The sequence below is a fragment of the Scyliorhinus canicula genome, chromosome 1 (assembly GCF_902713615.1).
Source record: "Scyliorhinus canicula chromosome 1, sScyCan1.1, whole genome shotgun sequence".
Classification (NCBI taxonomy): domain Eukaryota; kingdom Metazoa; phylum Chordata; class Chondrichthyes; order Carcharhiniformes; family Scyliorhinidae; genus Scyliorhinus; species Scyliorhinus canicula.
This window is the reverse complement of record NC_052146.1, coordinates 168,847,251-168,863,956: the sequence shown is the minus strand read 5'-3', so window position 1 is coordinate 168,863,956 and position 16,706 is coordinate 168,847,251. Positions and strand designations below refer to the sequence as shown.

Genomic DNA, 16,706 nt, shown 5'->3' with positions numbered 1-16,706 from the left:
CTCCTCACCCGAGGTCGGAATTGAACCTAGGTTAATGGCGCTGTGAGGCAGAAGCGCTAAGCATTGTGCTACTGTGTCGCCCCTGACAAGTCACCAAAACATTTGGTGGATGTCATTGCTGAGGATGAATGTGCATTTTGGGCACTGCTCAATACATCAAACCTTTTAAAGTGTCAAACTGTCTTTTTACTTAGCATCATCCTATCGCCTTCACCTTTCTCTGACTGCCAGATTTAGTGTCTCTTCATGTTGATTGATGGGTCTTGATTTCAATTAATACGAGCAGGCTTCATTGCTCTCCTCAGCTCTGGCCTGGGGCACGAGTTGCCCTTGCAGCTACTCCCCTCGACAACCTAAGCTCCTAGGTGTGTTGGTGATGGCTCACTACTTGGTTACTGCTGGCTACCCGGTCTGGCCTGGCCTCTGCTCTCGCCCTCGCCAGTCCGGTTGCTGCCCAGCCCCCTCACTCTCAGCCTTGGCCTCTAGTCAAGTAACCTTGCTGCTCCCTGAAAACCAGCTGGAGCCTGCTGAGCCTTTGTACCTCCTTACTGCTCACACCTCTTGCTCAAGCGGCTGGGCCTGAAGCCACAACAACTGCATGAGCAACTGGCTGGCTGCCACTGCTGGCTATCTGGCCTGGCCTCTGCTCTCACCCTTACTGGTCGATTGCTGCCCAGTCCTCCCACTCTCAGCCCTGGCCACTAGTCTGTTATGGGAGCGGTGTTTTCAGAACCCCAAAAAGTATCATGGAGTTCAACCAACCTCTCTCTTTTAATGGATTGTTAGCTTTTGAAGCACATGGCTTGTTCTCCAGGTGTGGTATACAATTATGGACACGTGGGTTTTTAAACACAAAACAATATTTATTCCATCAATTCAACTTAACCTTTTAAATAAACATTGGATCACTTAACACCCCTTACTTCAAAAATAACCCCGAAAATAATACACTAAATTATCCTTCAGTTGTTCCTTTAAACATCCAAGAGACTTAACACCTTTAAACAGAAACACATCAGGTTAAAGACATTACCATTATGAGTTTAAGTCACCCAAATGATTCAGTGATAGTCTTTCCTGGCAGAGATCACAGCAGATCCAGCTCACTGCAAACACAGACACACCCAAGCTCTTTTCCTCAAAACTGAAACTAAAAAAAAACTTCAATATGGCTGAGCTAAAGCCCAGCTCCATCCACTCTGACATCACTGCATTTCTTAAAGATACATTGCTTGAACATCCATTTCTTAAAGGCACTCTCACATGACAGGTCAAGCTGACTGCTGCTCCTCGAAAACTAGAATGCCGGCGCTGGCCTGGCCCTCGCACCTCCCAACTGTGGTCGAAAACGAGACTCCCGAATGGTATGTTGCCTCCCAGGTGCACAGGTCAGGGATGTCTCAGATTGGCTGCAGGACATACTGAAGGGGGAGGGTGAACAGCCAGTTGTCGTGGTGCATATAGGCACCAACGATATACGTTAAAAAACGGGATGAGGTCCTACAATCAGAATTTAAGGAGTTAGGAGATAAGTTAAAAAATAGGACCTCAAAGGCAGTAATCTCAGGATTGCTACCAGTGCCAATGAATATGTGGCTTGAGAGATGGTGCAAGAGGGAGGGGTTCAGACATTTGGGACATTGGAACCGGTTCTGGGGAGGTGGGACCATTACAAATCGGATGGTCTACACCTGGGCAGGACTGGAATCAATGTCCTAACACTGTTGGGGAGGATTTAAACTAATGTGGCAGGGGCATGGGAACCAGATTAGGAAGTTAGAGGTCAGTAAAGAGGCAGCAACTAAAGCCAGTAAGGTACTAGATAATAAACTCATTGTGACTAAGGGGAAGAGTAGACAGGGAAGAGATGATGAACGCAAAGGGACAGGTGGTCTGAGGTGCATTTGTTTTTGTTATAACCTGCCTGCTTACCATTGGCTGGGGACTAATGACAACCCCACAATCCTGTGGGAGTATGAGCTTCCCCAATGAGGGGGGGGGGGGCGGAGAAATCATTAGCAGACTCACTGCATAAATAGAGCTGGCCAGTTTGGAACCAGAGAGAGAGAGGAGTGAGCAGCAAGGGAAGTTGCTGCTGTTGTGTATATGTTATTGTAAATAAATGTTATTTCTTTGTATCCTGAAAACTCGTGCTGGATTCTTCGTGGCCCTCACAAAAGTTTGAATGCGAGAAGTGTAGTAGGTAAGGCAGATGAACTTCGGGCTTGGATTAGTACCTGGGAATATGATGTTATTGGTATTACTGAGACTTGGTTGAGGGAAGGGCAAAATTGGCAACTAAATATCCCAGGATATCGATGCTTCAGGAGGGATAGAGAGGGAGGTAAAAAGGGTGGAGGAGTTGCATTACTAGTCAGAGATGATATCACAGCTGTGATTAAGGAGGGCACTATGGAGGATTCGAGCACTGAGGCAATACGGGTAGAGCTAAGAAATAGGAAGGGTGCAGTAACATTGTTGGGACTTTACTACAGGCTTCCCAAAAGCGAGCGTGAAGCAGAGGTACAAATATGTAGACAGATTATCGAAAAATGTAGGAGCAATAAGGTGGTTGTGATGGGAGATTTTAACTTCCTCAACATTGAATGGGACTCGTGTAGTGTTGGAGGCGTAGATGGAGCAAAATTTGTAAGGAGCATCCAGGAGAGTTTTTTTAGAGCAGTATGTAAATAGTCCAACTCGGGAAGGGGCCATACTGGACCTGGTATTGGGAAATGATCCCAGCCAGGTGGTTGAAGTTTCAGTTGGTGAATACTTTGGGAATAGCGATCACAATTCCGTAAGTTTTAGAGTATTCATGGACAAAGACGAGAGTGGTCCTAAAGGAAGAGTGCTGAATTGGGGAAAGGCCAAGTATAACAAAATTCGGCAGGAGCTAGGGAATGTGAATTGGAAGCAGCAGTTTAAGGGTAAGCCCACATTTGAAATGTGGGAGTCTTTTAAGAAAAGGTTGATTAGAGTGCAAGACAGACATGTCCCTGTGAAAATGAGGGATTGAAATGGCAAGATTAGGGAACCATGGATGACGGGTGGAATTGTGAGACTAGCTAAGATGAAAAAGGAAGCATACATAAGATCTAGGAAACTTAAAACTGATGACGCTTTGCAGGAATATCGGGAAAGTAGGACGAATCTCAAACACGCAACAAAGAGGGCTAAAAGGGGTCATGAAATATCTTGGCTAACAGGGTTAAGGAAAATCCCAAAGCCTTTTATTCGTATATAAGGAGCAAGAGGGTAACTAGAGAAAGGATTGGCCCACTCAAAGACAAAAGAGGGAATTTATGCGTGGAGTCAGAGGAAATGGGTGAGATTCTTAATGAGTACTTTGCATTGGTATTCACCAAGGAGAGGGACATGATGGATGTTGAGGCTGGGGATGGATGTTTAAATACTCTAGGTCAAGTCGCCATAAGGAAGGGGGAAGTTTTGGGTATTCTAAATGGCACTAAGGTGGACAAGTCCCCAGGACCAGATGGGATCTATCCCAGGTTACTGAGGAAAGTGAGGGACGAAATAGTTGGGGCCTTAACAGATATCTTTGTAGCATCCTTGAGCACGGGTGAGGTCCCGGAGGACTGGAGAATTGCTAATTTTGTCCCTTTATTTAAGAAGGGTAGCAGAGATAATCCAGGGAATTATAGACCTGTGAGCTTGACGTCAGTGGTAGGCAAACTGTTGGAGAAGATACTGAGGGATAGGATCTATTCACATTTGGAAGAAAATAGACTGATCAGTGATAGGCAGCATGGTTTTGTGCAGGGAAGGTCATGTCTTACAAATCTAATAGAATTCTTTGAGGAAGTGACAAAGTTTATTGATGAGGGAAGGGCTGTAGATGTCATATACATGGACTTCAGTAAGGCGTTTGATAAAGTCTCCCATGGCAGGTTGATGGAAAAAGTGAAGTCGCATGGGGTTCAGGGTGTACTAGCTAGATGGATAAAAAACTGGCTGGGCAACAGGAGACAGAGAGTAGTGGTGGAAGGGAGTGTCTCAAAATGGAGAAAGGTGACTAGTGGTGTTCCACAGGGATCTGTGCTCGGACCACTGTTGTTTGTGATATACATAAATGATCTGGAGGAAGGTATAGGTGGTCTGATTAGCAAGTTTGCAGATGATACTAAGATTGGTGGTGTTGCAGATAGCGAGAGGGACTGTCAGAGAATACAGCAGAATATAGATAGATTGGAGAGTTGGGCAGAGAAATGGCAGATGGAGTTCAATCCAGGCAAATGCGAGGTGATGCATTTTGGAAGATCCAATTCAAGAGCGGACTATCCGGTCAATGGAAGAGTCCTGGGGAAAATTGATGTCCAGAGAGATCTGGGAGTTCAGGTCTATTGTACCCTGAAGGTGGCAACGCAGGTCAATAGAGCGGTCAAGAAGGCATACGGCATGCTTGCCTTCATCGGACGGGGTATTGAGTACAAGAGTCGGCAGGTCATGTTACAGTTCACCGCCCAGTAATAGTATAGCAAGTTCTGAAGAACCAACCCCCCCCCCCCCCCCCCCCCCCCCCCCCTGATTACCGCCCCCATTTGGAATACCGCTTTCCTTATCCTGGCCATCTTCCCTGCCCACACAAACAACGAGACCAGCCTATCTACCTACTTAAATAATGGCTTTGGAAAACAAACAGAACCGTGGCAGAATGTTCATTCTTCTGCTTCACCCACCTCAGCACCTCCTTTACCTGAAAATTGTGAAAACAGACAATCACAGTTTTCAGTGGCTCATTGGTTTTTGATTTTGGCCAGAGCGATTGGTGTGCCCTGTCCAATTCGTAGTAGGAGGGCTCTCAACTTTGCAAGCATCTCAGCAAAGTACTCTGTAGGCCCCGGACCCTGTAGCGCCTCAGGCACACCCATGATCCTCAAGTTCTGCCTTCATGATCTGTTCTCCAGGTCCTCTACTTTGGCTATCAGCCCTCTGTGATCTCCGCCATCCTCCGCAGCTCCTCATCAATCGAGGTGAACTGGTAGCTATGCTGACACAATAACTCCTCCACCCTTTCAATCTTCCCACCTTGCTCCCACACCGCCGAAGTCTCCGCCAATGCCTCTCACATTAGGACAAGGGTCTCCCCCACCCACTCCTAGAGCGAGGTCGTTATCTCTATCCGATGATTTTTGAAATGTTTTGAGAACAGTCGCTCAAAATCACCAGCCATCATTTCGGCCATCTTTTCTATTGTGATGGGCGCGGCTCCACCTGGCGAGCTCTCTCCCACCATCTTTTCTCCCGCTGAACCCCTCACCACGTTCAACGATGAACGTTCGCTCACTCCCTTTTTCCCCTCTTATCTTTTTTCTGGTTTTTGACATCCTTAAACTGTCTCCGAGCTTCCCACAACTTCTCACAAAACCTTTTCCAAAAAACTGGAGCCACCAAACATGCGACTTCCACCTACATGTGAGGAAGCTCCAATACAAGTGACCAACAATTCTTATAAAAAGACCCAAATTCTTTGGCCCTTGGCTGCCCAATAATTACAGTCACCAGGTTTGTAAATGTAAACACATTTACTATAATGGGAAAATGCAGCAAATACCACTGGTCAACTATCACCTTACCCTGACTCCCAATTCAACAGCCCCACCCTCAACCCACACACACAAGACAGAGGGAGGAGGGGTGAAAGAAATAATAAGGATGAAAGTCAAAAGATAAGAGTTTTTGCTTCAGGTGGTGGTTCTTTCGCACACTTTCTAAACAGCAATTAAAGTCTCTGGTTTACAGATGGTAATGGTCTTCCCTGTAGAGTCACTCATTCAGGGTCCCTGCAGCTTAGAAAATACTTACTCACAGGCAGTTGGCTTTCTGGAGAAACACCTTGGGCAGGATTCTCCGGTCGCCGACGCCAAAATTGCATCTGGTGGTCAGCTGGGGAATCTCCGTTCACGACCAAATTGGGGGTGGCGCCGCTTTTGTGATGCTCCACCCCCTCCAACGCCATACTGATGGCCTCAGGACATTGCCTGAGACCCACCCCCGATGCTACGCCACCGACCAGCCGAGTTCCCGATGGCGTGCGTCTCTCATGGTCTCATCCGTCAGGAACTCCATATGGCGGCTGCGGACTCAGTCCAGCACCGCCACAATCGGGGGAGGGCCGATCCGTGGGCAGGGAGGACTGTGCCACGGGCTGGGTGCACTATTTGGGGGGGGTCCGGGGTGCGCAACCTGCCTCTAGCACCCTCCCAACCAGTGCATTCCAGACCATCACCACCCCTGAGTAAAAAAGTTTTTCTTCAAATCCCCACTAAACCTCCTTCCCCTCACCTCAAACTTGTGTCCCCTCATAACTGACCCTTCAACTACGGGGAACAGCTGCTCCCTATCCACCCTGTCCATGCCCTCATAATCTTGTACCCCTTGATCAGGTCACCCCCTCAGTCTTCTCTGCTCCAGAGAAAACAACCCAAGCCTATCCAACCTCTCTTCATAACTTAAATGTTCCATTCCAGGCAACATCCTGGTGAATCGCTTCTGCACCCCCTCCAATGCAATCACATCCGTCCGATAATGTGGCGACCAGAATTCTCACAGTACTCCAGCTGTGACCTCACCAAAGTTCTATACAACTGCAACATGACCTCCCTGCTATTGTAATCTATGCCAAGTGTCCCATATGTCTTTTTCACCACCTTATTAACCTGACCTTCTGCCTTCAGAGATCTATGGACAAACACGCCACGGTCACTTTGTTCCTCAAAACTTGCCTGTGTCACTGAATACTTCCTTGTCAAATTATTCCTTCCCAAGTGTATCACCTCACATTTTTCAGGATTAAATTCCACGTGCCACCTTTTTGCCCATTTGACCATCCCATCTATATCCTCCTGTACCCCAAGGCACTTGGCCTCACTGTGAACTACCCAGCCGATATTTGTGTCATCCGCAAACCTACTGATCCTACTATCAGTCATCTATGTAATTTATATAAATGAAAAACAACAAGAGTCCCAGCACTGATCCCTGTGGTATGCCACTGGACACTGGCTTCCAGTCACCAAAGCAGCCGTCTGTCATCACACCCGCGATGGGCTGAAGTCCCGCCCATTCTATGCAGGTCCTGCCGGCGGAAATTGGAGTAGGTCCCTTACCGGCGGGACCTGGTGGCGCGGGCGTGCTCCGGGGGCCGCGGGGGGCCGCGGGGGCGATCTGGCCCCGGGGGGTGCCTCCACGGCGGCCTGGCCCGCGATCGGGGCCCACCGATCCGCAGGCGGGCCTGTGCCTTGGGGGCACTCTATTCCTCCGTGCCGGCCGTGTAAGCCTCCGCAATGGCCGGCATCCTTCTGGTAGGGAGGCGACCAGAATTGAACACTATACTCCAAGTGTGGTTTAACTATGGTTCTATACAGCTGCACCATGACTTGCTTTTATACTCAATTTATACTCATTGCCCCGGCCAATGAAGGCAAGCATGCCGTATGCCTTCTTGACTACCTTCTCCACCTGTGTTGCCCCTTTCAGTGACCTGTGGACCTGTACACCTAGATCTCTCTGACTTTTAATACTCGTGAGGGTTCTACCATTCACTGTATATTCCCTACCTGCATTAGACCTTCCAAAATGCATTACCTCACATTTGTCCGGATTAAACTCCATCTGCCATCTCTCCGCCCAAGTCTCCAAACAATCTAAATCCTGCTGTATCCTCTGACAGTCCTCACCGCTATCCGCAGTTCCACCAACCTTTGTGTCGTCTGCAAACTTCCTAGTCAGACCAATTACATTTTCCTCCGAATCATTTATGTATACTACGAACAGCAAAGGTCCCAGCACTGATCCCTGCGGAACACCACTAGTCACAGCCCTCCAATTAGAAAAGCACCCTTCCATTGCTATTCTCTGCCTTCTGTGACCTAGCCAGTTCTGTATCCACATTGCCAGCTCACCCCTGATCCCGTGTGACTTCACGTTTTGTACAGTCTACCATGAGGGATCTTGTCAAAGGCCTTACTGAAGTCCATATAGACAACATCCACTGCCCTACCTGCATCAATTATCTTTGTGACCTCTTCGTAAAACTCTATCAAGTTAGTGAGACACGACCTCTCCTTCACAAAACTATGCTGCCTCTCACTAATACGTCCATTTGCTTCCAAATGGGAGTAGATCCTGTCTCAAAGAATTCTCTCCAGTAATTTCCCTACCACTGACGTAAGGCCCACCGGCCTGTAGTTCCCTGGATTATCCTTGCTACCCTTCTTAAACAAAGGAACAACATTGGCTATTCTCCAGTCCTCTGGGACATCACCTGAAGACAGTGAGGATCCAAAGATTTCTGTCAAGGCCTCAGCAATTTCCTCTCTCGTCTCCTTCAGTATTCTGGGGTAGATCCCATCCGGCCCTGGCGACTTATCTATCTTAATATTTTTCAAGACGCCCAACACCTCATCTTTCTGGATCTCAATGTGACCCAGGCTATCTACACACCCTTCTCCAGACTCAGCATCCACCAATTCCTTCTCTTTGGTGAATACTGATGCAAAGTATTAATTTAGTACCTCACCCATTTCCTCTGGCTCCACAAATAGATTCCCTTGCCTATCCTTCAGTGGGCCAACCCTTTCCCTGGCTACCCTCTTGCTTTTTATGTACGTGGAAAAAGCCTTGGGATTTTCCTTAACCCTATTTGCCAATGACTTTTTGTGACCTGTTCTCGCCCTCCTGACTCCTTGCTTAAGTTCCTTCCTACTTTCCTTGTATTCCACACAGGCTTCGTCTGTTCCCAGCCTTCTAGCCCTGACAAATGCCTCCTTTTTCTTTTTGACGAGGCCTACAATATCTCTCGTTATCCAAGGTTCCCGAAATTTGCCATATTTATCCTTCTTCCTCACAGGAACATGCCGGTCCTGAATTCCTTTCAACTGACATTTGAAAGCCTCCCACATGTCAGATGTTGATTTACCCTCAAACATCCGCCCCCAATCTAGGTTCTCCAGTTCCCACCTAATATTGTTATAATTAGCCTTCCCCCAATTTAGCACATTCACCCTAGGACCACTCTTATCCTTGTCCACCGGCACATTAAAACTTACTGAATTGTGGTCACTGTTCCCGAAATGCTCCCCTACTGAAACTTCTGCCACCTGGCAGGGCTCATTCCCCAATACCAGGTCCAGTACAGCCCCTTCCCTGGTTGGACTGTCTACGTATTGTTTTAAGAAGCCCTCCTGGATGTTCCTTACAAACTCTGCCCCCTCCAGGCCCCTAGCACTAAGTGAGTCCCAGTCAACATTGGGGAAGTTGAAGTCTCCCATCACAACAACCTTGTTGTTTTTACTCTTTTTTTCTTTGGCGAACAGAATGATAGGTGGTATGGTCTGGTCAGATGCATGAAGCAATAATTAAGGTCCTATTCTGACGTGTTAGGAAATAGAAATAGTTTCAAGTAAGTTATATTTGTATATGTGGGTATTAGGAATAGGTTTTAGCTTTAAGTTTGAATGTAATTTATTTGTGGGTTAAAAACATGAAACTTAGGTCTAGTTTAATTTTAAAGTGGAGACATCAGGTTTGGACCTGTTTGTATATCTTCATTTTAATGAGGTTTTATGACTGTTGAAGGGAAGCCAAAAGAAAGTAGAACAAAAAGGCTGTGCTGCTACACAGCACAACAGAGGACCAGAGTGGGAAACCTACAGAGTCAGAACACCAGTATTAGTTCAGTTGGAAGCAGCATACCACAGAAAGTACCAGAACAGACAGGACATGAAAAGGAACAGAGAGCAAGTCCAAAGCTAAAGAAGTGGTTAGCACTGTTGCTTCGCAGCACCAGGGACCGGGTTTGATTCCTGGCTTGGGTCACTGTCTGCGCGGAATCTGCACGTTCTTCCTGTGTCTGCGTGGGTTTCCTCCGGGTGCTCCGGTTTCTTCCCACAGTCCAAAGATGTGCAGGTTAGGTGGATTGGCCATGCTAAATTGCCCTTGGGTTAGGTCGGGTTACGGAGCTAGGGTGGAGATGTGGGCTTAAGTAGGGTGCTCTTTCCAAGAGCTGGTGCAGACTCGATGGGCTGAGTGGCTTCCTTCTGCACTGTAGATTATATGATTGTATAACACCAGCTGGGATTGTTACAACTTCATAAGATTCCTTAATGGATATTTAATTTAACAGAAATAAGTTTTAGATTTAGCTTGTGGAAGTTACTACATTGTACATTTTCCCCTTTCAGCTTATAATGCATTTTCTTAAAATTTAGAAGCACTCTTAGGTTTGAAACCAGCAAGAATTAACAGCTTGTCTAATTTTTTGTTTTTATCCAGGAAATCCTTGGCTTACAGGGGTCGGGAGCTCCTGACTAAACTGAAAGCTGCAGGTGTTGGGGATAGGCCAGTAGTGTGGATTGCACATAGTATGGGAGGTAAGAACTTTACAAAAGCAAACAAACAGTTTCCGCTCTGTCCCACATTCTTCTCCGTTTCCTTATGTTGTTTTGCCACCTCCTGATACCTCGACTCACGAGGCCACCATTCAGGCTTCAATCCCGCCCATCAAGTCGCTGTCGTCCCCACCACCACCTCTCCAGCGGTTGACCAGGATCAGACGCAAGCCACAGAGACTGGCTTATGAACATTTGTTCTGTTTGCTATGTTCTGTGTTCTCGCATTAGACAGTTGTTTTCACATGTACATATGTTCACATTCACTGCATGTATATATGTTAATATTGACCTATTCCTTTAAATACGTCATACAAACATTTTAAAAAAGGGGAGATGTCATGATATGCAGACACACACATAATGTACAGGCAGGCACAGACAAGCAGCTCATGGACACAGAGAACAGGACATGACCAATAAGCAGGCAGGACACTCAGGGGTGGGATCTGACTATAAAAGACACGAAGCACTCACACTCCGCCTCTTTCCACTGATGGACATCTAGAGAGTCAGTCAAGGATCTTGTTACAATCTCCCACCTCCACCATGTGGCTAAGAGCTAGTCTGATTCAGTCAGACAGAGTAACCACACTTACTTTAGCAGAGAGTCGAACTCACTGAGAACTGTGCTGACTGTGCTATTAGTTCAATAAACCTGATTGAACTAACTTCAAGGTCTGGAGTATCTTTTTGATCTAAGCTGCATCCAGTTGCAGCCAGTGTTATACCAGTGTACCTTACACGACAGCTGCAACATTGGTTTTCACTGAGGCAGGTAGTGCCTGTGATGCTTGCCTCCCAGAAAACCAGCAATGAGTACTATGTTGTTAAAAGACAGGACCTCTAGGATTGTAATCTCGGGATTACTTCCTGTGCCACGTACCAGTGAGGCGAGAAATAGGAAGATAGAGCAGCTAAACATTATATTGTATTATTTTTGAGTAATTTAACACATAAGGAGGACATTCAGGACATCAAAATATGCTGATTCTTTGTTGAAGCTTTTCAATTAATTCAATTCCCCTCCTCTTTCACCATGATTTCATTTATTTTCATTCAAATATTTACCCAATTCTACTCTGAATGTTACTATTCACCATGCTTCCACAATAATTTCAGATAATACATTCCAGATCACAATATTTTGCTGAGTAGAAATTGTTTCCATATGGCACTTCTGATTCATTTGCCAATCACCTGAAATCTATGTCCTCTGTTACTGGACACGTTTTTTCCTGATTTATTCTCTCAGAATCATTTATGACTTTTGACACCTCCTATCAAACCTCCTCTTAATCTCTATGCTCTACTTTGAGGAGAACAATACTGGCTTCTCTAGTTCTTCCACATATCTTAGGAATGTAGGAGCAGGAGTAGACCACTTAGCCCGTCAGGCTAGTTCCACATTATGGCTGATTTGTGATCTCACTTGACATGCAGCCTTTGCCCCATATCCCTTAAAGGATCAGTAGAGCACATTAAACCTGGCACATGTGCAAATGGTTTTCTTCCGGTGAATTCTTGAACGTTCACTTGATGTTTCTCACCCAACTCATCTCTCCCCAACACACCCAAAATCACATTTTGAACTCAATGTTGCTTGAACTGCAGAAAAATAACATTAATTCCCTAGACCCAATCTCTCAGTAACTTTGTGGTATTTCTTATCTCAGAGAGTGGAAAATCCCTGCCTTCACTCTCTGACACACACTGAACTCTTCCCTGTGTCACTTGACCACCGTCACCAACAACAGCCCAGTTTTTTCTATTTTGTTTTCAAAATAACTCGTATTTAACTTCAGAGATTGTGGAACCACATTTAAATATATATATATATATATATATATATATATAAAAACAAAAAACCTTTCAACCAGAGATCTGCCCAAACTTCGAGGCACCAAGGCTCATAAAAAACCGAAGTGAAACTGGGAGCCCTCTACCTTCCTTATCACAAAAATACATATTTTTAAAAATTCAACTTAAAATTATACCTTGTTCATCACAATTATAACTTGAAAGCATCAAACACTTGGAGAATTGTATCCACAGCCATAAAAAATCAACCAGCAAAAAACATCTGCTTAGTTTGCGGAGAATACTTCATTCTGTTTAACCCATATTTAACTGTGCAAGATCCACTCGATCATTTAGCTCCAAAATGGTGCTCTGTATACTTCTGATGGGTGGTAGCTGTATGCATGCACCCTCACTGAAGTAGTATCTGACACAATTTGTGGCAGAGGTATACACACATGGATTGGACACGAGTGGATCTTAAACCTAAGTGTTCCTGGTGTTATGGGCCAGGGTTTTGAAAACACCAAAGTATATTATGGATTCCACCTGGCCTGCAATCATTTATTGATTTTGGTTATCATGAGCACAAGAGCCTGCCTTTCAGGTGTTATTTAACAGAGTTCTTAGGCACTTTTAATCAAAAAACAAGCTTTATTCTACGAATTTAGTTAACAATTTTCTAACACACAGAAATGTTATCAACTACAAATGTAAAAGACCGACACAGCTGCAGCAATCTATTCCCCCTTTAACTGTTCCAATTCAATAACAAAATCCAAGTAAAACCAGAAACCCCTTTTCAAGGGTGCGGTCCAATTCTCACTGGTATAAGACTTGTTAGTGATACTCTGTTCCCTTCTCAAACAGCAGATTTCAATTCCTTCCAGAAAGCAATTATCTCTTTTAAGTTATCAAGTAGTCTGGAAGCAGTTTTTAAAATGAAGATAAAGAAACACTCTTTCAACCTGTGCAGATCAAAATCAGTCCAAAACTCAAAGCGAAAGTAAAACCCCCCAGATCCACAAACCAGCTCCAAACATAAAGCAAAAATAAAAACTCACAGAGCCACAGCCCAACTCCACCCACACTATGACATCACTGAAGCCATGTGATAAGACAAAAACATTTCTGAAAGGGACACTCCTATGACACTAGTGCTACCAAGACCAATTTTGTCCCCTACTTTTTAACAAAAACATAGAGGGCTAGATTTACACTATTTTTGGTGCTTTAATAGGCAGAAATTGGCAAAGCTAGTGCTAGGGCAGCACGGTAGCATTGTGGATAGCACAATCGCTTCACAGCTCCAGGGTCCCAGGTTCGATTCCGGCTTGGGTCACTGTCTGTGCGGAGTCTGCATATCCTCCCCGTGTGTGCGTGGGTTTCCTCCGGGTGCTCCGGTTTCCTCCCACAGTCACAAAGATGTGCAGGTTAGGTGGATTGGCCATGATAAATTGCCCTTAGTGTCTAAAATTGCCCTTAGTGTTGGGTGGGGTTACTGGGTTATGGGGATAGGGTGGAGGTGTTGACCTTGGGTAGGGTGCTCTTTCCAAGAGCCGGTGCAGACTCGATGGGCCGAATGGCCTCCTTCTGCACTGTAAATTCTATGAAATATGAAATGAGTGAGCGATTTCAAGTACAAATGATATCCAGTGAAAATCAAGTGTCTGCGATGTTTTGCGCTGGTGCACTGGGGGAAGGCACATTTTGAAGAAGTTTGGCTGAGGAGAAAACAGGAAAACCAGTGGGAAGCACTAAAAAGTGAGATCCTAAATGTACAAAGTAGACATGCCCACTCCAGAGATAAGAGTGATAGTGCCCAATCTCAAATCTCGACGACCCGCCCCCCCGGGCTGTCTGGAGGCATACAGGGGAAGATCAAACAGAAAAAGCAAGTGTATGATAGGCACAAAGAACTTTGTGCTGCAGATAGCCTACACAAGTATAGGAAGTGCAGGGGTGAAGTATAAAAGGAAATGAAGACATCAAAGAGAAGCCATGAAACAAGATTAGCAAGTAAAGTTAAAGAAACCCCAAAGATGTTTGACAATATATTAATGCCGGAAAGTTAGTTAAGGAAAATGTGGGAGGCTGTGGGAAGGTTTTAAATTAATATTTTGACTCCATATCTACAAAGGAAATGGAAGATGCAGATATAGTAGACCACGAGAGTATTGTGTGCAGTTCTGGTCACATTACAGTAAGGACGTAATTGCTCTGGAGAGAGTGCAGAGGTTTACAAGAATGTTGCCAGGGTTAGAAAAGTAGCTATGAGGAGAGATTGGATAGGTTGGGGCTATTTTCCTTGGAACAAAGAAGGCTGAGTGCGACTTAATTGAGGTGCAGAAAATTATGAAGGGAAGAGGTAGTGAACAGGATAAAATTGTTTCTTTTGGTGGAGAATTCTAGAACCAGGGCACACAGATTCTTTTTTTATATAAATGTTTTTTATTGGGTTTTTGAATAAAGTATATTTACCATTATCTATGCAAAATAGAAAACATATATATACATATATATATATATACACACATAGAAGAGAAGGGAACATGTACAAAAAACAAAACAAACAACAACAAAAAAGTTTGAATAAAATAACTGATAGGGTATTATTTGCTAGCTCAACACCAGCAGCTCTGTACAATTGGCAGTATTGTTTTTAGCACATAAGTAGGCATCTGTTTGTGAGGGGGGGGGGGGGGGGGGGGGGGGAACTGGGGGAGTACATATACATTTGGGCGCCTGGGAAACAAATACAGAATAATTACAGAGGGCAATACGCAAATGGATCTGGTGTTGGTGTTGTCGCTTGCTTCTCCCGGACAGTTTTCGCTGCCGTTGTCGTCTCGCGATCATCTCCGCTTCAGCCTTTCGCCTGGATTTTCCTTGTTCTCTGCTCCTGTAGATGCCAAGTTTGTTATTGTTCCCCGTGCCCTCCTTCCGGCTGTCATTCCCTTGCCTCCCCCCCCCCCCCCCCCCACCCCCCCCCCCCCCCCCCCACCTCACGGTTCCCCTCTATTGTTTCCTGTCTCCTCCCTCTTCCACCCCCTCCCCCCCCCCCCCCCCTCCTTCTCCTGTGATTCGCCTTTCTTTTCTCTTAGGTTTAGTTGGTATCTCTCTCTTCCAGCCCCCCCACCCCCCGGTCTATCCCTCCCTCCCCTGCCTCGGCTATTTTCCCCTGGTTCTTGGCTACCTGGCTATTCTTCTGTTTGTTCGTTGGCCACAAGCAGGTCCCGGAAAAATTGGGTGAATGGCTCCCATGTTCTGTGGAAGTCGTCGTCTGACCCTCGGCTGGCAAATTTGATTTTCTCTATTTGGAGAGATTCTGAGAGGTCGGACAGCCGGTCTGCAGCTTTGGGTGATGCTGCTGACCGCCAGCCGAACAGACTCGGCACCCACTCGGCTTCTGGCTCCTTGATCCATCCCTTTATTTGCTCGGCCGTCGCCGCCCAGTGGTAGAATTGTAGATTTGGGAGGGCTAGACCCCCCCCCCGGATTTTGTTTTTTAAAAACATTTTTTAAATAATTTTTATTCAAGTTTTCACAAACTTTTATCAACAAGAACGGAAAGAAATAAGAACAGTAACCCCCCCTTATACACAAATAATAAGTGAACATAAATAATTAACATGAAAACGAATATACACGCCCAATGAAAAAAACGAAAAACCCTCACCCGTCCGCCCACCCCTCTTGACAGCAACAGTGGGAACTCCGCCACCTGCCGCCTAACAAATGCCCTTACCTGCATGTATCTGAAGGTGTTCCACGGGGGTAGGCCGAACCTCCCCTCCAGCTTACCCAGGCTCGCGAATTTCCCGTCCACAAACAGGTCCCCCATCCTTTTAATGTCTGCCCTGTGCCAACTCAGGAACCCCCCCATCCATTCTCCCCGGGATAAACCGGTGGTTCCCCGTATCGGGGACCACACTGAAGCCCTCACCTCCCCCCTGTGCCGCCTCCATTGCCCCCAGATTTTGAGGGTAGCCGCCACCTCCGGGCTCGTAGTATACTTCGTTGGGGGAAACGGTAGCGGCGCTGTCACCAGCGCCTCCAGGCTCGTGCCCACACAGGACGCCATCTCCAACCTCTTCCATGCCGCCCCCTCACCCTCCAGCACCCACCTACGTATCATCGCCACGTTGGCGGCCCAATAGTACCCACAGAGGTTAGGCATCCCTGCTCTGCTCCAGGAACACCCTTCTCACCCTCGGGGTCTTCTGCGCCCCCACAAACCCCATAACACTCCTGTTGACCCGCCTGAAAAAAGCCTTAGGAATCAGAATAGGGAGGAGTTAGAACAAGAACAAAAACCTCGGGAGCACCGTCATTTTGACTGACTGGACCCTGCCCGCTAGGGAGAGTGGCAGCGTGTCCCACCTCTTAAACTCCTCCTCCATCTGCTCCACCAGTCTCGTGAAATTAAGCCTATGCAGGGCCCCCCAGCTCCTGGCTACCTGTACCCCCAGGTACCTAAAACTCCTCTCCGCC

The 16,706-nt window shown here is 46.3% G+C and overlaps 1 protein-coding gene across 5 annotated transcripts in view; it reads left to right on the top strand.

Moving 5' to 3' along the window:
• Positions 1-16,706, top strand: part of serac1 (serine active site containing 1) — a 192,665-nt gene that overhangs the window by 153,798 nt on the left and 22,161 nt on the right. For all 5 annotated transcript variants that reach the window (XR_005461303.1, XR_005461304.1, XR_005461305.1 and 2 more), the window contains one exon: positions 10,297-10,394. Coding sequence is in view for 2 of the 5 variants with exons in the window: in XM_038802404.1 (XP_038658332.1) it covers positions 10,297-10,394 (98 nt within the window). In the remaining 3 variants the exon portion in view is untranslated. The remainder of the gene's footprint in view (positions 1-10,296; positions 10,395-16,706) is intronic.